Source organism: Gordionus sp. m RMFG-2023, chromosome 4, assembly GCF_954871325.1.
Source record: "Gordionus sp. m RMFG-2023 chromosome 4, tfGorSpeb1-WG-v2, whole genome shotgun sequence".
NCBI lineage: Eukaryota > Metazoa > Nematomorpha > Gordioida > Chordodea > Parachordodidae > Gordionus > Gordionus sp. m RMFG-2023.
The window spans coordinates 15,555,804-15,579,529 of NC_088778.1; the positions used below are offsets into that span (position 1 = coordinate 15,555,804).

A 23,726-nucleotide genomic window follows, 5' to 3' on the forward strand; every position below is an offset into this window, starting at 1 on the left:
ACGCAATAAATTTACCCTACACTACACCCTTAAATGCCTGCTCCCCCCCCCCCTTAAAAATTATAGACAAACTAAAGACCTCCTCATATAAATTTCCCCCAAATTTTTTAATATCCAGTTATGGAAACGAAGAATACCTAGCGTAGCTCTGTTATATTTACAACTATAGGGCAACAGACTTTTTATTACGTATCATATAATTCGGGGTTAACCAATTTAATTCTAAAACTGACCAAATTTCTTCTATTCATTTATTTTCCGCCTTTTGCTTATACCGCAAAATAAGCTTATGTTCTTACGAAAACTTAAATCGTTGGATTATCATAATCGAAACGATTTTGATTGTGCAAGTTTATCTATTTATACCAGTTATATAATAAACTTTAATCTAGATGATGTTTTTTTTAAAAAATTAATAGTATGGTTAGAAATAAACCACTTAAAATTTAGAAAATTAGATAGAAATTTACATGATTTAAACAATATTAATTGGTTTAACGTTTTTCAACAGGTATTTTGAACACTAGTCATATTCATTGTTTAATAGTATTTAAAAGAAATAGCATGCCCATATTTAGAAGATGAAAGACATGAGATTTTAGATTGGTTACTAGGTGTGGCTATCAAACTAAAATTTAATGATAATTGTAAATGCTTTTTTAAACTTGTTAATATTATAATTTATAGTAGAAAAATATCAAAATGTTGGTGCTAAATTAAATTTAGGAAATGAAAATATTCAACACAGCAATTCTTTGGACAATCTTGATTGTAAATATTTATTTTTGCCAAACAAATTAAATTCTAAAATTTAAAAAAAAAATTTTTTCATTCCAAGCTAAATTTATTTCTTGTATTAATCTACATTTCTGATTTGATTTTGAAAATCCAAAGCTTATATTGTAAAAAAGTGTAATTTTGAAAATTTTTGTCACTTTCGTTTAAAAACATTAAATTGTGATAAATAAAAAAACATTTTATGATTTTTTTGACCTGGCAGAAAAGAGAAGGGTGATCTCTACTTTCTTTCAGGTGTATCAGAAATGCAAATCTCCCCTCCCCCCACCACCAAAGTCAAAAATTTTAGATGCTGGTTAAAATATATTACTGTTTTATTATTATTAATCTTATATTTATACATCTTACTATTAATTTCAAATTTTCATTGTTATATTTATCTACCATTTTAAAATTCCCCTCTTTGAAACTTTTCACTGCAAAGCTAAAGTAAGATCTTTCAAAATATCAAAATTTAAGGTTTAAAATTAATTTAACCTTTCTACTCTGGGAGAGGGCTATAGGCCCCCAGACACATTAATTATTATGAGTTAAAATCTTAAGAGTTTCAAATATGTTAGAATATATATTACAAATTCTATTTATTTTGGTTGAGTAATTTTTAAGATATAAGCATTTTGTGATGATTTGAATCTATGAAACTCAACTAGAGTAAATTCATAATTTTTCATTTAATCTTAGTTAAGATAGAATTTTTTTTCTTCCAATTTCCATTTTATTTAGATAAATTATAAAATTTCTTGTTTTATTATCTAATAATATTTTTTATTTGAGCATAGTAAAGAATAAATTAACATTTAAGGTTAGTCTTAGCTTATATCAAAGTATAAAAAAATGAAGATTTATTCATTTGACACAAGAGTATTGAGAGTTAAAGAATGGATACAAGTACCTTTTTTTAAACCATTATTGATGAAAATCAGAATCCTAGACATCTTGATAAGGATATGAAGGAGCCATTGATTGGATGGACCCCATGCAATGAGTGAATATCAAGACAAAATATGATAAACTAAATTATATCTGTAACTCCTTGTCCAACATGTTTAAAAATATTACAACAATGCACAACAATATGAAGCCTTCACCATCAAGCAATAATAGCTTTTATTAGTGTTGTTAAATGGCTCATTTTGAGCCGATTTTTAAAAACGGCTAACTCAATCTTTTATTAGGAAAAATATTATGCAAGCCTTAAGATTTTGTTCATAGGTGGCACAAAGGTTTGAACATCTATTAACAAAATCTCGAGGCTTAGACAATATTTTTCTGGCTAAAATATTGAGTTAGCTGTTTTTAAAAATCGGCTCAAATCGAGCTGTTTAACAACACTAGCTTTTATAAAGAAGAGTCTATTATAAATTTTCTTAGTGAAGTTATAGAATGGTTTGAAAAGGATTTTTTTTAGAAACAGCCAGATTAATGGACACAATACCACAACCGATTTTTTTTACATTAGAATTACAATAGCAAATTATTTAATTACACAAATATTTTATGTAATATATTTGAAAAAAATAACATTAATTTGATTCAGACTATGAGAATAGTTAAAAACATTATATTGAAGCTTAAGGCAAATGTAAATGTTGAATTTCAAAAATTATATGTCAGTGTTAAGTCAAAAGAAGAGCCCTACAGATTTAATATCATTCTACTTTGAATTGCAGCAAGGCAACCCCATCATTGAAACTTTTATCCCCCTCTTGGGTGTTTATCTTACTCAAATGAATGAACAGCACTTACAAATCTGCAAATATTACTACAGCATCCTTTTGAATCTGTTTCATATCTTGATAATTTGGCAGATTTTTACTGAGAGAATGTTAAAATATCACATGACGCTTTATTCATTGAATGCAAATCATGGTTCAATAGGTATGTTCCAAAAATTCTAAAGATGTTTTACATAAATTCAAACATTTTGGATTATTTTCCTAATATATTAAAATTATATATTTTGGCAACTCTTTTACTCATTAGTATACTTCTATCAATGAAAACACATTATATTTTTTAGGAATAAAACATACATGAGAAGTACTACCTATAAAAATAGATTTAGTGGGTTAGTCCTTCTTAATATACATAAAGAGTAATAATCATTGAAAAATTTGCTCAATCCTAGTGAAGATTGAATTTTACAATATTAATATTAATACTTAATTATATTTTTTCCCCTTTTTTATTAAACTATATTTCTTTCAAGAATACTTTGAAGTTTATATCAGAGACTTGCAGTGGTACCATTTGCATAGCCCAGCCTAAAAAAATTTTTTGGCCTGGCCCAGCCCAAGGGGTTTTTTTAAAAAAAAATTTAAGGCCTGGCCCAGATTTTTAAAAAAATATATTATATTTATTTTTGATTTTTTTCAGTTAATAATAGCAATTTCAAATATTTGGTTTTAAAATATACAGCCTGGCCCAGATATTTTTTTAAAAAAAATTTTCAGGCCCAGCCAGTGTATATTTAAAAACCAGCCTGTGTACCTAGGCTTGGGCCTGCAGATCTCTGGTTTATATAGATGCAATAATCCTTATGAATATTTTTTTGGATAAATCTATATTTCCAACATTTAATTTTTTTAAATATAATTTAAATTTATATTAAATTCGAAAAACTTAAAATTAGACATTTATTTTATAGTGATTCTGTCACTTATATATGCATGTAATATTTTATCATTTTATGTTTTAATTTATGAATTAGAAATTGTCAATATTTTAAGTCACTAGTCCTAATGTACTGAAACTTTTTATTATATTCTTAAATAACTAATTGCTTTTTTTTTAAAATTAACCCCCTCCCCCCTTAATGCGATTTCTGCATAAGTGCCTGCTAATAGTGCTTCTAAATTGAAGCGTTTGCTTTTTCCATATTTTCATATAATATATTTATATAAAACTATTTACTCATTCTTTCCTTAAAAATGCCCATTACAATTGTAATTTTTTATTACTTTTATGTTTATTCTGAAACATTTTTAAGAAGTTTGATAAAGTTTTGGAAAATAATTTTACAAATATTTTTTGGCCATATTTTTATTTTTCTATTAAAATGAGGCTTATTTTGTGTTTTTTAATACAGTTTAATTTTTTGATGTTTTAAACACAGCATTAAAAATAAACATAGAGTAGAGGAATCAAATGTAAAATCCTATTTTTTTAAAATAAATAAACAGAAAATTATTTTAAATGACTGTGTAATTTTATGTTTAATTAATGAGCATTGGGGAAGCAAAGAAAATGCTTATTTTTTAATAAATAAAAAGAATAAAATTTTGGATTTTTTGTAATTAATTCAAATTTAAAATGTCTAATTGCAATTATATTTGGTAAAAATAAATTAAAAAATGCCTTTCAGCTCAAGAAATTGATTATAGCAAATAGAAGGCCATCATAAACTTTATAAAATTTGAAATTTATAATTATTCTTTTAATAAATATTAAAGTTAGAGAATTTCAAGCATTTCTTCCTAATTTCCCCCAAAATTTATGTAATCGCTAATTAAATTATAAAAGTTATTGCCATTCTTTATATTGAAGAGAATGTTACACTCATGGCTAAATGTCAGTTAAATCTACAGGCGCTTGCCAGAAATCCATTAGCATACCGACATTGTGATCTATATGAGTTTCTTTCAATATTTATTAAATAACCCCCCCCCCCCTCCCCCGAGGCTAAGTGATAGTTTTATAAAAACGTGGGTTAGCCAGCCTAAAATTGGCTTAAACGTCAAAAAATATAGTAATTGCCCAACTATAGATTCATGTACTGATGTGATTAAACGATTTCAGTACCAACTCTAATGATATATTGCATAAATATGTATCAAGGAAGATATGAATTTTAAAGGTTCATATGGCCTTCATAATCAGATATATACACCTGTAAAAAATATTTATTATTATAAATTCATCTGTCGGTTATAATTTTTATGATATGACTTAGTAAATATAATTTATTCTATATGAAAATAGTTGCAATCTACAAATTTGGATAGAAACATTTATGTCAAAAGCTAATATCAATTATTTTAGATTTTTCAAAAGGGCCAAGTGAAAATTACACAGCGAAATTTTCTCCAAACTTGATTTGTAAATGAAGATTAATCTTAATTCCACAAATCCGATTTTTTTTGAAAATTTCAGTGGGCGTCCTTTTAATATTGATTTTACCAAATTAGAATTATTACATTTAGATGTTATACAGCATAAGGCCTGGACATCGAAACTAAAGCCATATGCCTTTGACTTTTAAACCAAACAGCAGACCATCTACTAAAATTTATCTACAATCGAAAAATAAAAGAAATTTACCCATACATGAAAATAGCCCTACGAATTGTACTAACGATACCAATAGTTGTGGCAAGTATTGAAAATTTTTTTTGAATTCAGCCTTAATAATAAACAGCTTACCTTAATTACAGATGAAAATCAAAATTTTATAAGGAATCCCTCTTACGCCAAAGACTTGCTACCGCCATTATTCGCTTTAACTATCTATGTTTTATCTCTTTCATTAAATAACCTTCCATATTCCTAGCTCCCTTTTTTTATCCTCCATCCTTTCCCATAAATTCTATTTCTACATTACCTTTATTTATTTTACCTTTTTAAAAAATTAATTATTTGCTAATACATTTTCACAACGTAAATATTCAAATAAAGTAACCCATGATCGGAAAAAAAGCAGGGAAATTGAAATTTTTTATGTTGAATTATAATATAAATTTTTTTTGAATTATGGTTAGGTATAAATATGGGTTTTAGTTAATTTTTAAAAATGGGCGTTTAATTAATTTCAATTGTTAAATAAGTTAATAATGCTATATTTATGTCATTTGCTTTAAATTTAGGCAATATTTTATTTACACAATATAAGTATTAGATAACATTGTCTATGTAAAATAAAATCTCACGATGATTTTATTGATGTTACCCCAACCTATTTAACTATCTTTTAAGCACAATCATTGTTAAGCAAATACATAAACATAATATTTTTCCTCAACGAATAGTATAGCTAGAGAAAATACAACTGATTTACAAAATATGACACTAACCTATAGCGAAAATAAAAATCTAGCCATAAGTTTCAGCTGAAACATTTATTTTATAACATTCTAGTTTGATTTTAATTTTGTTTGATTCAATTGTTAAAAATCTAAAAATAATAATAAACCTTATGGGAAACTCTTTCTAATTACACAGCTGATATTTAGTAATGCTATCATAAATTAAATAAATATTCCATGATAAAATAAATTTTTTTCTTTATCATGGACATTTTACTATGATATATCACTTCTCTTTTTCAATAACCTTAATTAGATTTTTTCATTGACACTTGTTATAAAAATTTTATTATTTTAAATAAATAATTAAAGTTGACAGTACCGATTTTAAGGATGGAGTTGCCCAATTATCTAATATTTTGAACATTCCTCAACATCCAAACCATTTGATAACATTAGAGGTATACATTTATTCTTTTCTTTTAAATTAATACAACTTTAATATTATTTTTTATTTAAAAGGCTATATGTAAATTTATTCTGGAAACATTTTCTATAGACAAAACCAAATTGATAAAAGTGGGGAAGCCACCAAACATCAAAGATAACAAAACACTATCACTTGATGAAATTGATTTGGGATTCTCGTGTGAAAGTAAGATATTAAAAGCTTATTTCTATATATTAAACAATTCCATCGATTACTTTTAAAGATATTACCCTAAGTAAGTCCAAAGCTCATTTACTTTTCGTAAAAACTTACCTAAATACGATTATGGGCCAACTCAAAGAAAATGCCGTTAAAACAGCTGATTCAAATTTCTATTCGTTTAATCCTGTCAGATTTGTCAAGTTGTTAATGAAAAATGAGCAATTTTATTAAATAATCATTTTTAATATATCTTAATTAATCCTAACCCATAATTTATCTCTAATTAACCCTAAACCCATATCTCTTTAACCTTTATTCCGACACCTTACTTCAGATAATTGTTTAATTTAAAATATATTTTATCCATTTAAAAAAATCTCTTTTAATTGAACATTTCTCAAGAATCCTTAATACATTATTGCTTACGAAAAAAGGTAAATCAGCTTTGGACAGATATAGCCGTGGGTATATATATTTTATTTACCGTGGTATCATATAGTCCATTTTTTTTGGCATGATTTGGATCAAAATGTTTCAACTTTCATCTCGTCAATCTGGTCTTCGATTAAAAAATTATTACCTATTATCATATACTAGGCTCTGTTTTAACTAACACAATAAACATTATTTTTTTAAAAAATCGAAGTATATTGGCGGACCTTGGGTTATTAATCTTACCCTAAATTTTAACATGCATATTTTATCGATGATGAAATTATAATTTTAACATATGGCTTTTTTTTTATCCAGACAAAAGCATGAAAGTGAGTGAGTTATAGGACGGTGCCGATATTTAATATCACATCGGCACCGATATTTAGCGTTTTCAAAAACCGATCCGATATTTTTAATCCGAAGATTGCTGCCATGTTTATGGGCCCGGGCCCATAATTGATCTGGCTATTGATACTGATCTTCTCGTTATCTCGGTCCCACCGTGGTCATCGCGTCCATGCGGACTGTAAGGCCATGATGTGACCAATGTTTCATAACGGTTCGGGGCTTCGTCGTTGTCCGCTGCCATAGATCTGCGCCTGAAGCTTTGGGAGTTAGTAGGTTGGTAAGCGGATCCAAACGCGAAAGTAATAATTCAAATTTTTAAAGCACAAAAAGCGACGATAATATTGGGATATATAATATTAATTTATAATAATAATATTGGGAATTTTTTTATTTTATATATTTCATAATAATAAATTAATGAAAGAAACTAATATACAATTTATTTATTGTAATGCTTAATTAGTTTAAAATTTCACACTATTTTTTGTTATATTATCTGCAAAAAGAAAAGGATTTTAAAACATCTAACTAGTGATATTCAGTTAGTGTTGCTAAACTGCTCGATTTAGTCAATTTAAAAAACGATTAAATTTTAGTCAGATAAATTACCCATGCTTATTGATTTTTCCCGCAGATTGGTCCTTTTTAATCGTCTAAATGTAGCTTTTTAATAACACTACATTCACCCATAAGCATTGCAAATATTTTAAATGAGAATATAAACTTATGAAAAATATAAAATATAATATACACTTAATTATTCGTAAAAGTTAGTTGGTTTTTTTAGTAGAAAATATTCATATATTTATGACATTGATACAAAGATGGATGGTAAACAAAAATTAATATAAATATCGGATCGGGTTTTTAGTAATATCGGGAAATATCGGATCGGTGAAAAATTTGTGTATCAGCACAGTCCTAGTGAGTTTTAAAAAAATCTATTTAAGAGTAATAAAAAGGCTCATTTTTATAGATTTTGATTTTTTCTTTTAATCATGCAGATATGATATTAAATTAAATGTTAAGAAAGAATCCTTATATTCTTATAGAGTGGTCGACGATTTTTAAAATTCTAATGGACATGCGTCATTTGTCTTTCGTAACATCCTTCCTTGACCTAAAAAATATCGCGCATAATTTTTTTAAATGGAAAAATGAATTAAGATTGAAAAACGAAAATGGCAAATAAATAGATTAAACAATGAAGATCATAAAATCAAAATTTGGCGAAAAACTTTTTATTGACTCTTAATCCTCACCCATATTCCTACTTGTTTTTATTTTTTGATTATTGGTAAAATTTGATATTTAAGATTTATCGATTTTAATTTTATCCTTATAGAGTCATAAATATTTCAAAAATTTAATTGACGAATTAAATATTGCTTATACAATTTTATGAAATTGCATCAGATAATGTAGTATAAATGATAAAACTCAGATATTTCTAACATACATGGATACATAATATTAACTTTATAGACTACGATTCTCTTCTTATTTGGCTAAAATACTAATATTAATTATTTACGAATACAATTCACATTCATGTCTTGTAAGAAGATATTCTTTAAAAATGGGAATCCTTATTACAAAGAAGTGGACTTCCATTCAAAATAGTTTAATGGAGGGCATTGAATTAATGGGCAGAAAATAATTTAAATTTGTAGCTAAACGACAAATACTAAAGATGTATAATTTATTATCATTACATAATATATCACATTTGTATTAATAATTGAGATATTTTATAACTAGTCAAATTTAAGCTCAAATCAGTGTCAATTTCATTCAATTGCAGATTTATATAATTAATATTATAGATGTTTGTTTTTCATTATGCATTTTACCTTTTGTTATTATAAATAAAATATTTTAGTTAAATATATTATTGACTAACTCAGACCTAGAATATTCATGATTATACTATAGTTAGCCCATGTTCAGATATTGACTTCATTTGTATTCGGATTCGCTTTAATTTGTTTTCATTCCTCTTTAATGATTATCTTTATCGCAGTTTTGCCCAATAATACATGAGATAGCTCTGATTTTTTTATTGATATAAAAAAATTTTTTTTTAAAGATTTAGCAAACCAAAAGGTCCAAGAGCCATATATTAAGTTGACTGTTAAAATTTATTTTTTGCAGGATTCACTACTGAAATATTAATTTTTTTAGTCATAGAGGAGATTTTAGTTTTTTTTAAATTCTGTCTGGTGAAGTGTGAGATGGAATGGTGATAAATACTCAGTTCAACTTCCCTTCCCTTATTTTTACCATGTAAAAGATTTTGGCAAAAAGAATTATACTACCTCATCGACCTCACCTTTACATAATAATATTAAACAATAATCATGTCTTCCACAACTTCTTATCCTCAGTTTTAAAATACTTATTTTCTTAATAACAGTTATTAATTTTGTAAAACCCTCAAATTAATTGTATAATATAAAATCTTAATTTTTTTTTCACCAAATCATAAGCAATAAAATATTATAACAGATCAAAATTTAACTTATAATAGTATATACTTACGATCTTGAAAGCATATTAAAATATTAGTATATAGATCTTTCATTCTTATTTCCCCTTTTTTAAAAAATTTGTTATATAAATACATCTTATTGTAATAATTGAATAATGAAATATAAAACCCAATAATGTAACACGAACAATAATTATGTAATAAGGTTTGCAAGACATTTTTAATTTCTTGCATGCGCCAATTTCCTTAGCTCTATTAGCTATAAATTTATGTCTATCGGTTCTCAACATTCCTTATAATAAGGAGCTCTTTATCTCGGTGGCTCATCTCTTAGTTCAACAATTTTCGCTTCAATGATAGGAGATAGTGTTGTTAAACGACCAGATTGGATCTATTTAAAAAAAAGGGCCAATTAAGATTTTAGGCAAAATAATATTATGTAAGCCTCAAAATTTAGCAAACATAAGTCCAAACTTTGTAGAAGATATCTATTCCTTAATTGGTAGACCTCGAACCTCAGCTTGGTCTTTATCTTTACAATACCTTTAGTTATTGATGTTTAATATTCTCCCATAATTTTTCCAGAGAAGAATCTCGGTTGTTAAGAACAGATTGGTTTATATCTAATGAAAACCTAATTGAAATAAGATCCTTAATCAGGGGGAGTTTCAGAATATTAAAATTGTATCTGAGGCTGGGCTATCTGGGTGGGTTTTTCAAAACCGTACATCTAGTCTTATCTTTCCATATATCGCTTTTGATCATTATATGAGTTTTAAGAATTCTATGGTCATAGATGTTGATGGTTGATATTGACATAGAACTATCGGTGAATGTTTAAAAAGATCAGGCCAATTTGTAATATGTAGTTGCTTTTATAGAATGTGAAGAGAGGTTGTTTTTTATGACGGTGTAATGTATTTTCGAAAGTATTTATGGTATTTGTTGTGATATAATATGTTCAATTTATATTTAAAATGTTTAATTTTTTACTGTTATGAGGCGATATTTTCTTATAATATGAATTTATATTAAAAATGTTTATATTTTTACTGTTCTGAGGCGATTTTTGTTTTTACTTTCATATTAACAAGAAAAACAAAATTACTTATTAAAGATCAATAATATTGATAACATTTAACTTTTGACTTATATTTTTAAGAAATATTATTTTACAAAATTGTAACCATCGTTTCATTATTCTGAGAACTACTATAAAATAAAATCACTATCGTATATTCTGGTTCTACAAGCCAATCCCTACAATATTAATAAGGAAACATGATTGGACTCAGCTAAGCACTTACTTTAGAATAATATTTGTGCATTTAGACCTGGTAAGAACATCCTGAAGCCAATTTTAGCATTAAAATTACCATTCTTTCACACTTTTGCTAACTTAATTAAAGTATTTTATAGTATCAAACACGATATCTTATGAAAAATCTTCAGATAGTGTACAGATAGAAAAAATGTAAAAATTTTAAATAAAAATGGAAATTTATCATCCAAATTCCGGTTAGTCTCACTCATTCTCCCTTCTTTATACGCAAAGATATGAAGCAGGGGTGCGTTCTGTCACCTATTTTATTTAATATTATCAACATAATTATTATCGATACCTTAGTTGCCTTGAGCCTACTATATATCCTCTAATGATAACTTAAACCTGACACACCACATTATTTCTTACGCAGATGGTATAGTCATGATTATGATTGCAAAATCAGTGGAGGAGTTCACTAATATACTAAATGTAGATATACTAAAATCATATAGCGGCGAAATTCGACTAGCCATCAATTTTTAATAAAACAGTCATTATGCCATCTCCATGGGTAGCACTAGACTCACACCTATCCCTATCTTTGTTGGGTATTAAATAGTAATTTAAATATCTTAGTTTTACAGTAAACAATAAAGAATGAGATAGAAATAAGACTGAAACATGTTAATTTGTCTTCTACAAATATTTTAAACTTTGGTATACGAAAGAAATTTCTATAAAAACCGACTACAAATATTCAATTCAACTATTATTCCAATTCTTTTATACTTCTTCCTCCTTTTTTGGATTATACAACGGTTAACTTAATCTTTTCACTAGTCTTCGTGATGTGAAATCCATCGCCGCGATTTCCGGGTAATCTCTATGCATGACATAGGATAATTCCCCGGAGAATTTTTTTTAATATATATATTATCGAAAATATATTTTCCTACAGAAAAATTTGAGTGTTTTCCGGTTTAGGTGGCCAACCATGCTGTCACGACCATCGTTTTATAATGCAATATAGCGATCTTAAACCATAGAGCATGTCTTTGGATATGAGCGAGATCTGAGCAAAATTTCCAATAATAAAAAATTAGATGAGCATGGAAACTCTTGGATATGATTACCAGATTCTATATCGAACTGACTAAGGAAATAACCTAACCGATCAATTATTAATAATAGACGGAGTGCTGTAAGAACACAAAAACGAGGCCACAAGCAGTGGAAATATCGAGCATACACGTGAATCAACGTTTGTTAACACAAGAACTCCTGAGATATCGTCTTGCGATGGAGCATGGTGAGCAGTGAAAGGCTCGTAGATTTGAAATTGTTTGCAGGCTATTGGGAATGAATGGAATTCAAATATTATATTATATAATAGACATTTGATAATTCCGCAGTCGCTGCATGATAAAGTGATACATAGGGGTCACTCTGGGATTGTGGCGAAAAGTATATAGTTAGATTCCACCTGCAAATACTAGTGGAAAAATTAATAGAAACATGGAGATAATCCTTAAATATAAATGAGGTAGAAGTGTAGCATATTAAAATATATTAATAAAACATTTTTAATAACCTTGTTTCGACTTATTGCGTTATCCAAAAAGGATGGAGACATTCGCTCCATTGCTATTGGGGCTATCTTCCGAAGAATTATATCCAAAATCATTTGTTGGCTATTAAAAGCAAAACTTTCAAATATTTTACTTCCTCATAAATTAGGATTTAGTAGTCCTGCAGGGTGTGAGACTCTTCACACGTCATCTGCTCCACCAATCAAACATTTTTTTTAAAATTAGATTTAAATAATGCATTCAACTCCCTTAAGAGAGAGCATTTCATTCCTTCTTTCTGTAACACATTCCCAGATTATTCAACTTATATATCAGCTTGTTATGGTCACGTGTCTTGAAATTTCATGAACCACGGAATCCTGTCAAGGAATACAGCAAGGGGGCCCCTTTGACCCAGCTATATTCTTTGAAGCTATTCGCACCATCATAGACAACATCAACAACAAATGCAATATCATTTTAAACATATTTAGATGATGGTACAGTTGTTGGTCCATACGATGAATTAATTAAAATTCCATCTATTATTTCTGATCTCACTCCAATAACTGGGCTTTCCCTCAATCATAAAAATGTGAATTTTATATGCATAACAATTTTTACCTCATTCCTGATAACTTTTTTATAGTCGAGAAATCAAGCTTTACTCATCTAGGCTCACCTATTGGAGACAAAGCAGCAATATCCAAATTTACTGAAGACTTCCTGATTATTTCCCGACTTCAGAACATCCTAAGATTGTTACCATCTAATCATTCATTCTTTCTCCTAAAGAATTTCCTTTATATTCCAAAAATATTGCATGACTTTCGTTCGGCTCCATTCACAATTCCCAGACATATTACTAGATTTGGAACTTAAAATTAAAATCTCCCTTGAATCAATACTCAACCTCAAATTCTCGCCCAGTTGGATGCAAGCCGTTCTCCCTAGCAAATTTGGGGGCATAGGCTTTCAATTCCCTGCCTCACTGAGTATTGCAGATTTTTTCTCATCATACACCAAATATCAAACAATTAACATTTTTACCACCACTACAGATCCCCATCTGGGGTTGGCACTAGACCTATGGAAGTCAAACGCCCCAAATGCTCCCTTGGCTTTATCCTCCAGACAACAAGATTGGGATTTACCAGCATACCGTTGAATTCCTTTACTCGAACACTGCCTTGAAGGGCATTTCCTCGATCTATAACCCAAATATCCCCTCCCCAATAAATCAAAGTATTGATTCCTTTCCCTCAATAAATAGTAAATTCTCCATCATCAATTCAACATTTCAACACAGGCTATGAATGGCTTGAGGCTATCCCTATCTCCAACCTTGATTTGCTTCTTTCCAACGAAGAACTTCGGATAGGAATAGGTCTTCCTTTAGGATGTGATATCGTCAAACCCTCATCTTTGCAAAATATGTCAGCTCCCTGTCGAAAGTCTAGGTCATCACCCTCTTCATTACCGTTTCTCTATAGGCCACCATCTACACCACCAAGTAATAAATTTAATTATTGCTAGAACTCTCCGTAGCTAATATTTCATGAACTTTGGAACCTGTAGGTCTTAATCTCGGGGATAATATCAGGCTTGATGACACTTATTCCATGGAGCAGGGGAATCCCGATAGCCTGGGATTATACATGTGTTGATAGGTTCGCACCATCCTTTAGCTCTAACATTAGAGTATAAATTAGAAAAATTAATAAATACATTAAAATTCCTAATATTACTCTAACCCCCAATGTTTCTGACACAATCGGTGCTTTTGAACCCAGAGCAAAGGATTTTTTTCAAGGACTCGGCCAAAAAATGCACTTAATTTTGGGTGATCCTCACCTCCGTCAACGAATTATGAATATTTGTAGGTCTTATAGTATATAAATCCACGGTGCCATAACCTAGATGCACCTCCTCATGTTCATTTTTTAATACATTACATTATTTTATTACCTTTTTTTATAAAATAAATAATATATATATTTTATTTTTATAGCTTATATCTTTTATTGTAAATTGTAATCGTTTTTAAATCAAAATAAAAAAAAATATTATCCTTTAATTATATCCATTTTTCCTGTGTTGCATAAAATATTAATAAACTAACCTTATATAAAATATTTGGCTATATACTTTTTGACCATATCTTATATCATATAAGTTTTTTTTACGACAACTACTATTAAAGGAACACCTGACAACCCCAATCTTTCAACACTGAGTCTTTTTTTCAAAATCATAATGCTCAATTTAAGGTATTGTCTTTTTTTCAATTTTATTTAACTTATTATTGGTCAGATAAAATTATTATGTGCCAGGCCGGACAATATGCACAAAATTATTTTATGGCAAAAAAATTTATGAGCTGGCTGAAAAACCTCGCACCGATCTTTAATATCCTGATTAGAAAAAAATAATTCACTACTTCTGGTATATGGGCTAAAAAAATTCTACCTTTTTCTCAATGTACTATCAAGATTTTTTGAAAAAATGGGTTTATATCTAAGGTATTATTTTATTGGAAAAATCTGGTATTACAATAGCAAAAAATTTAACTTTCAACAATTTATTATACATTCATTCTTATAAAAAAATTCTTAGTGGACATTAATATCAATTTTTTCTATATCATTTCGCAATCCAGCTTCTTACGATTTTCCATGTATAACGTTACTTTGACCATGAGTTTATATTAATGCCTTCCCAAATAATAAATACTATTTTTAAATACTTATTGAATGATGACTTTAAAAATTATTTTCCCACAAATTTAGATCCAAAAATAAGAAATGCTTCCAAGATCTTACGTTTATTATGTATACAAGATTTACGGGCTTTACAGACTCAAATTAACGAAGCAATTGTAATATCGCAAAATGTAACTGCCGACCCTAAAACGGATCAGAGTTTGGGCAAAGTTGGGAGATGATTATAATATATCGTGAATATTTTACCAGATGTTTTAATTATATAATTTATTTTATTTTCTAATATGTTCTATTCATATAATAAAAATAAATGGGATTAAATTTTGCTTTGAAAGTCTACATATTTCTTGGCTATATAGTTTAATTAGATTCTTGTAATACTATTTAACCAGGGGTGTTGCTGAAAGTAAAAGCTTTCTCACCAGTTTTTAATTAAAAAGTATTTTATACTCATTAAAAATATTTTAATCCTCCTTTTCATATAGCATTCTTAAAATGGAATGGCATATTTTAAAAATATGTTGATCTAGTTTGAATCACGGTGTTTTGGTGTGTGTACTTTGGTGGATCGGCAGCAAAAATTTCGGTTTTAGTGTCTTAACCGACAAACACTAGACAGAATACTAAATTCATTGCCCCGTACCAAAACAAGATGCAATAGAACTCCGGACCAACAAACCCCAATCTCCTAGAAAGATGAGCAAACCATTTTGACACATGAACTGCGCTAATCGATAAAAATTTAAGAAGACAATCGTTGCTGGCGCTACCGAACATGGTAAAAAGGAACCCTAGACTAAACCCATATAAGGAAAATTAACGACCTTAATAGAGAAACATGACCACACACCCAAGAAATACAATATCAATGCCCAAGGAAAGGGGGTATTTATGAGGGGGGGGGTGTAATTTCCCGATATCATTTAAAAATATCTCAATAGTTTTGAGGTATAGTTTAATATATAAATTTTTATTATTTCTAATAGTTCCAACACATCTATAAGGATGAATATATCTTAGTTGCAATATTCAACCTATGTTTAAATTGGCCATGGATAAAACTAGGAGAAAATGACCAAAAGAGAGATATATTTTTAATTTAAAAATTATTTATAAAGTAAAAAATAGAAGGGGGTCTTAGTTCAAAATAAAATACAAAGAAAAACTCAGCATACTATATTGAGAATGACCAAAATAAAGATTGTTTTGATGAATATCGATTATGATTAATTTTATTAATTTCTAAATTTATCCACTGCCTTAAAAATTTTAATGACTAAAAATATCACTTTGCGAATGCCGAGAGAAGCTTCTCAAGGTTGAAGCAAATTAAAATTATTTGTGTTCTACCATAACTCAAGATAAATTGAGTAATTGGAAATTTTGCAAGAATTAGATTAAGAAAAAAGTAATATTAAATATTTTATGTGATATATTCATTAAATTGTGATATAATTATCTTTTTATATATAGTGAAAATAAAATTTTTTTAATGTTATGCTAAACTTTGTATAGGTTGCCAAATTTCATTAAATTAACTAATTACATAAATATTTTATATTGCAGAGGACTATAATTGGGTAATGGCTCTAAAACTACTATATCTATCAAAAAAGCTATTTATAAGGTTTCTTAAAAATATAGCTCAATTTTGAAGAAAGTAAAATTAAATTAGTCTACGCCTCAATAATTAAAGGATTTTCTTCCGCACATATCTGCTGATTGAGCCAATTTTTAGCCTATATATAAATGAGATATGAAAGAAAATATTAATTAAAGGAAAGAAAGACTTGGTAAATTAGTTAATTGTGAAAAAAAATTTAAATACTTAAAAAGGTACTTAATATTTAAAAAAGATTCATTTCAGTCCAGAAATCAGATTCATTTTAGTCAGATTCGAAATTTATGCATAGTATAAACAATCCATAAATTGTTTTTCAACTAAATGCATTTATTTATATATAATTATAATTAAATACTAGATGATATAAAGCATAAATATAAACCAGACCTATGGGCGAGCAAAAGCAGGAGAAGACCCGCCAAAAGGGAGGGATGAGGATCAAATCTCCATATACTTTGAGGGCGGCTAAATGATGCTTGTTCCACTATAAAAAGGCGGACCAGCTTTTATTATGGAATTGCCAAAATTTATAAATTATGATTATCGGCAACAGTTGAATCCGTTGTAGCATAACAGCTTTGATGAATGATAACTTTCATGTTTTTCTTATAAATTTTTTAAAACTCATTATTGTTGAAACTAAATTTAGAAAATGTATTTTAATATATTTTATTAATGACAAAATTTTTCAATTATAGGTATATAGCCTTTTTTTAAAGTTAAAATCTTAAAAAATAAACAGTTATATTTATTTTAGAATTTTATTTTGAAAGTAATTCATTACGTTACTTTTTTGAAAAATAGTAACGCATTTTTTCAGAAAGAAAATGGGTAAGATAACCAAGTTAATTTTTTCAATAAGTAATGAAAAAAATAAGGACGTTACATTTTTAAATATTTTAAAGTAATTTTTGTAACATTTTTAAAATAACTCTTATAGCCTATTAATTTAAGTTATTTGTGATTGATTTATATAAAAAATAATCAAATGAACATTTCTCGCTATATAAATGTTAATAAAGTTCTATGTTGGATATAAGGAATAAATTTCTTGATATTTAACTAAATTTCACCTCCCCTTGGAGATCAACTATAACGAGATTTCACTGTACTTAATTATACATTTTGCAATTTAATTTTTTAAACCATAGATTAATTGCGATATCAAATTTTATATTTGCTTGTGAGATATAACTTATTTTTTCAAAATAAATATAATATGGTAGTCGAATTTTGGATTTTATAATTTTAAAATTTAAACGATATTCTGATGAGAATATAAGCATATTTATATTATAAATAAAAGCAAATTTTAGTATTAATTAATCGTATGAAGCTGAAAATCCTAAGAATGAATTCAGAGTGGTAAAACAATTTTTAATAAATGCAATTTCCTAGAAAATATTCCACGAATATGTCCAAAAGAAATTACAAATATTGCTATTCATTATAGTTTATACTCTTGTGAGCGATTACTTACGGCTTAAATCAAAATCAAATTAAATGATGGACAAGAAAAACTTACCTCATTATCCTTAGCACCGACCGTGATATGTCAAATATTATCCCCTTCGGTGATATTGATTTGATTCCACTTTGAACCGCTTCATTATATTTTCTATTTATGAAAACAATAAATCAAAAATAAGTTCAAATTTTTTTTTATAATTAGGCGATTAACATAAAATCCAGATATCCCTCCCTTCACATTTTCCAATTAAATTATGTTTATTGGTTAAACATCCTAAACAAAAAAAAATAATGTTTGAACTTTATAACCGAGATGAACTAGCGATCTCCGAAATGGGACATTTTAATCCAATTTAATTATCTATATTATCAAAGTTAATAATACTCACAATCTTTTTGTTTTTGAAACTTTATTTCTAGATAATAATCTTTTTTGGTAGTGGAAGGTTGTAAGAGAAGGAGAGAAAGAATCCTTAAAAAGTTGAATTTGATAGGGCTGGAGCATTAGACAGGAATAAATGGCGATCGCGGTGTTTTAGTGTGACAAACACTTATGCATTCACGTAAATTATCTACCATAGCTTATCGAATTAGCCATCGCTTGCAATTTTTGCAACCTCCTGGTCTTTTAATTCACTAGAACCTTGTAAAACATTTATTTATTATATCACTCATTTAGAGTAATTTACTATTGTGCCTTCTTTGCGTAGCATGATGAGAAGATACCCTTTTCTTCTTTTTGGTTATAACACGTATAGTCTCCAATTCTTTAGAGTAAGATAATACTTTCATCTTTATCAATATCTTGATTATAAATACGCATATGATAATTCCAAGAAAAAAACCAGAAAAATAAATGACCGAATAAAATAAGACCACTTTATCTAGTTTGATATTCATTATATATTATTTTATAAAAAATAGAATATTCTTATAGCATTTTAAACTTATTAACTAAAATTTTACTTTTATATACATAAACTTAATTTAAGATATCAAAGAAAGGTAATTTAATATATTTAAGTAATTATTTTAATTTTGTCAAATTTCAATTTAAAAATATAAATTGTCATACTTTAATTTTTGGACGAATCATATATTCTAAATTTTTATGATAACGAAATGAAAAAAGAAACAAAGATATTATATTTCATACTGATTAAATTTATGGAAATATTAGTAATCGTGTTATGTTCTTAATATAATTTGATGGCACAAAACCGGATTACCATTTAGCCTAAAAGTCTTAGCTTTATCCCAAACCAAGGTCATGTATTGAAGGGATGGCATGATATTAATAAAATAAAGTATTATTTATTTATTTATTAGTAACAATTATAAATTTAATTAAAATATTTTTTGTAAAATAAAAATTTATATAAAAAATTAATCTGAATAATTGAAACATAATTTAAAGTATATCCATTTTTACATACAATGTATAATCCTCTGAACAAGTTTATTATTCTGATTGTACCGTCCACACTCAACTACTTTGTTCAGATATTTTATAAAATTATTCAGGTGATGAGAGGCACAATAGCGAAAACAGTATTTATGTAAAAAATCCTCAATCAATTTTTAAGCTTCATTTACTTTCCGAGCCATAGTTTTTTACCCGTCATAATCGGATTGTTTTTACCACGTTTAAATGATATTTCATGGGATTTGAGATCTGCATGGTCTTAGTCCAGACCGAAGTTCGGGTTGGACAAAATTCTTCTTAAGAGTCTAGCAAAAATTGCTGGGCCCTGCAAACTTTTCTAATGATAATATAATTTTAGCTATTGCCTGGGCGTTAAAATTTTTAGTTGAAAGAAGCCAAAAATATTCATTGATGGCGAATCGTTCAATATTATAAATAAGGGAAGCCATTCTTACATTGGACATTTGCAATTCTATAACGGCGTGAAGGACGAATAAAACCAGAGATATTGACTAAATGATTATGTAAGAAGTCCCTATAGTAAATAAACATTCTATAGGCGAAAAATTTCGGCGTTGGAATTACCGTAGTGGATAAAAGTAGAAAATAGGATTGAATTGTTAAAATCAGTTCTTCTGCAAATAAACAACTTCTGGGGTTTTGAATATAATCTAGGAAAATAATTAACAGGCGATGCTAAAAACTTTATACCTACCCTCCAAGTCACGAAAGACAAAATTTTGATCAAGCCCAAATAATCACTGTTATCAAATTTTGATCAAGTCCAAATTCTAACAACTTTTGCTATAGAAAGAACGAAGGTTTGATCAAAATCAGTATACCCATCCAAGAATTCCCTAAATTATGTGGTTATGCGGAGATAAATTATAAAATTTAAAATGAGAGATCCTCGATTTTAAATCGTTTGGCATTTGTAATGTGGTTTTAAATATATTGATTTTTCTACGTCAGTTAGAAATTTAAAACCATTAATTATTTTGAATAAAAGTAAAATTAAATCTATACAATGACTGTATGATAAATCTTTTTTTTTATAAGAAACACTCCTATATTTTTTTAAAGTTTTTTTTTTGGATATTTTGTGACATTTTCTGAAAATTTGCAAAATTTATTTATATTGCAAATTCCACAGGTACAATGAAAATGATATTTTATTTAATATAAAAAAAACATCTCCCCTTTATTTATGGATATGTAGGAAAATTTTATACAAATATTACAAGACACTTATTTTTGATTTCCGATTCTTTTTGAGTAAAATTATGTAACTCAATGAAAATGGCATGAAATTAAAATATAATTACAATTTGGTTAAGTGAGAATAATTAAATCTATTTTATAATTTAAAAATTAATTTTTATTAATCATGGAAAATTTATATTCGCGCCCAATTAGATAAGATAATTTTTTGGAAGGATATAAATGTACATAATATTGGAGTTAAATTTCTAAATCAAACGCATGTGTTCAACATTCACCTACAAATAAAGAAGCGCATTCACGTTCGTTCAACATGTATATAAAATAACTAACATTGCAATCAAATAAAGTCTCTTTAAATTAGAATTTGATGATTTTGAAACTAATATACTTTTTGGACATACATTTGGTGATAGAATCAGTTCGTATTATTTATATTTGGGCCATGGCAATGTTCGAAATTAGATGATGGATGATGAGAAATGTCAACATCCATGCATATGCTAATCTATAATATATAAATACAGGGTTTCCCATTCAAAAAAGGAAAAGTCCCAATTAAAAAAGGAAATGTTTCAATTATAAAAGGAGAAGGTTCAATCAAAAAAGGAAAAGTGTCAATCAAAAAAGGAAAATTCCCAAAAAGAAAGGAAATAGTCCGATCAAAAAAGGAAAAGTGTCAAAAAAAAGGAAAAGGTCAATTAAAAAAGGAAAAATGTCAATCGAAAAAGGAAAATTCCCAAAAGGAAAGGAAAAGTGTCAATCAAAAAAGGAAAAAAGTCAATCTAAAAAGGAAAATTCCCAAAAGGAAGGGAAAATTCCCAAAAGGAAGGGAAAATTCCCATTCAAAAAAGGAAAATCGTAATTTTTCTTAAATTTTTATTTATTTTTGTCATTCCTTTTAGTGTTGCGTAATCGGCTAAAAACTACGCCTAAGCCTAAAAATTGTCTAACTAAGCCTATAAATCGGCTAAAATTAAATTAGTCAAAATTCTGCATCGATGCTTAGCATTAATTATTATTTATTTATTTTAGTAAAATAATTTATTTTATTTATATTTAATGTAAATATTTTATTATTATCTACAAATAAACATGATATGATTTAATATTTTTTATTAATATTATTATCAGGGTTTCGAACCGTTTAGTATAACGGTTCGGTTCGTTCCGGTTTTTAGTTTAAAATTTTATAAAGGTTTTGTTCCATTTCGGTTTTAAAAAAAAACATATCGGTTCGGTTCGGTTTATAATTTATAACGGTTCTTTTCGGTTTGTTCCGGTTTTTATAAATTTAATTTAAAAAAAATTAATCATTAACCATGTATATATTAATTTTAGAGAAAAATCTTTTTAGTTTATAATTTCTTATTTAATTTATCCATGATAATCAAATAGATATTTTTATTAAATTTAGGAAATATAAATTAGACAAATTAGTTTTTTTTTATTTCATAAATAAATAAGATAAAAACAAACATGCGTAAATACAATAATCAATAAAATAATATGTATACTATACTATTTAGGTTTAAAAACAGAATTCGAACGGATAACTAAAATATTTTCTAATATTTCAGGATTTAATTTAGTTCTCTGCGCAGAGAGTATAAACTTAAGGCTTGAAAATGCTCTTTCTACGGAGACCTGCGTAGCTGGAACTGCTAACACAGTTATAGCTAACTTATAAAGTTCTGGCATACTATTCTTTACATTTTCCCAATAATTCAAAAGATTAGTATCTTTTTCTAATCTCTCTCTATATTATCAAATGACCGAATTATATATTCTATTTCTATACATTTATTATAATTTTCGATGCCCTGAGAATTATTCTTATTAAGACTTTCATGCGACTTTAATAAATCTTCAAAATGATCATCTAAATTATCCTTCGAATACGAAAACGTAGGCATAGTATTTAGAATTTCAATATTCTGATTATTTAGATTTTATAATATTCGAATGCTGAATTTAAAAAAACAATGATTATAAATAAATAATTATTATATCATTAAAATATTGCTGACTATTTTATTTATTGTCATTTAAATTCTATGATCCAAGTTTTTATAATGAGATAAAAAATAAACCATATGATATAAAAATGAATGTAAAAGGTACTTGATTTCTATTAGATGTTATTTATTAATAATAGAATTGTATAATTTTTTCCTAATTATTAGCAGGTATTATTCTAAAAGCTTATTAATATCTTATATATAAATTTGTTAATTTAGCCAAGAATAATTATGTCTGATTTTAAGATATCTTATCTTATCTTATCTAATTAACAGATAAATTGTCTAATCTCTTATAAATTAAGTATTTAAAGAAAAAACAACAAACCTGGTATTATTTGATATATAATGTTGATAATATAAAAATATTTAATTTGATATATAATGTTGATAATATATAAATATTTAATTTGAAAAGAAATCACCAATTTAAAAAATGCCCCCAAGGAAAATTAAAATTTTAAATTTAGGTTAATAATTTAAAATTAATTATTTTTAAAACCGTTTTGAACCGGTTTAAACCGGTTCAAAATATTTATAACGGTTCGGTTCGCTCTTTTAATATTTTCTTCATAACGGTTCGGTTAAGGTTACGGTTCAGAAAATCATAACGGTTCATTCCGGTTTTGCGGTTCGAACCCCTGCCTGCTATATTGTAAAA

The 23,726-nt window shown here is 27.2% G+C and overlaps 1 protein-coding gene and 1 long non-coding RNA gene across 4 annotated transcripts; one reads left to right on the plus strand and one right to left on the minus strand.

The window, feature by feature from the left end:
- Nucleotides 1-264: 264 nt before the first annotated feature.
- LOC135927846 (RNA transcription, translation and transport factor protein-like) lies at nt 265-15,629 on the plus strand. 3 transcript variants are annotated; one of them, XM_065464051.1, is made up of 8 exons: nt 265-350; nt 393-511; nt 548-647; nt 688-771; nt 6,192-6,280; nt 6,342-6,474; nt 14,784-14,850; nt 14,894-14,933. In XM_065464051.1, exons 1-8 carry the CDS (start codon nt 290-292, stop codon nt 14,895-14,897), a joined length of 657 nt encoding a protein of 218 aa, XP_065320123.1. In that variant the 5' UTR covers nt 265-289; the 3' UTR covers nt 14,898-14,933. The 3 variants fall into 3 exon arrangements, with proteins under 3 accessions (XP_065320123.1, XP_065320122.1, XP_065320124.1); XM_065464050.1 differs by lacking the exons at nt 14,784-14,850; nt 14,894-14,933 and adding an exon at nt 15,370-15,629; XM_065464052.1 differs by lacking the exons at nt 14,784-14,850; nt 14,894-14,933 and adding an exon at nt 7,222-7,590.
- On the minus strand, nt 9,166-18,817 carry LOC135927847 (uncharacterized). The gene is made up of 4 exons (XR_010572195.1): nt 18,787-18,817; nt 18,453-18,545; nt 17,315-17,430; nt 9,166-9,304 (listed from the first exon to the last, which is right to left on the minus strand). It is a non-coding gene; the product is annotated as an uncharacterized LOC135927847 (long non-coding RNA).
- Between the last annotated feature and the right edge of the window lie 4,909 nt (nt 18,818-23,726).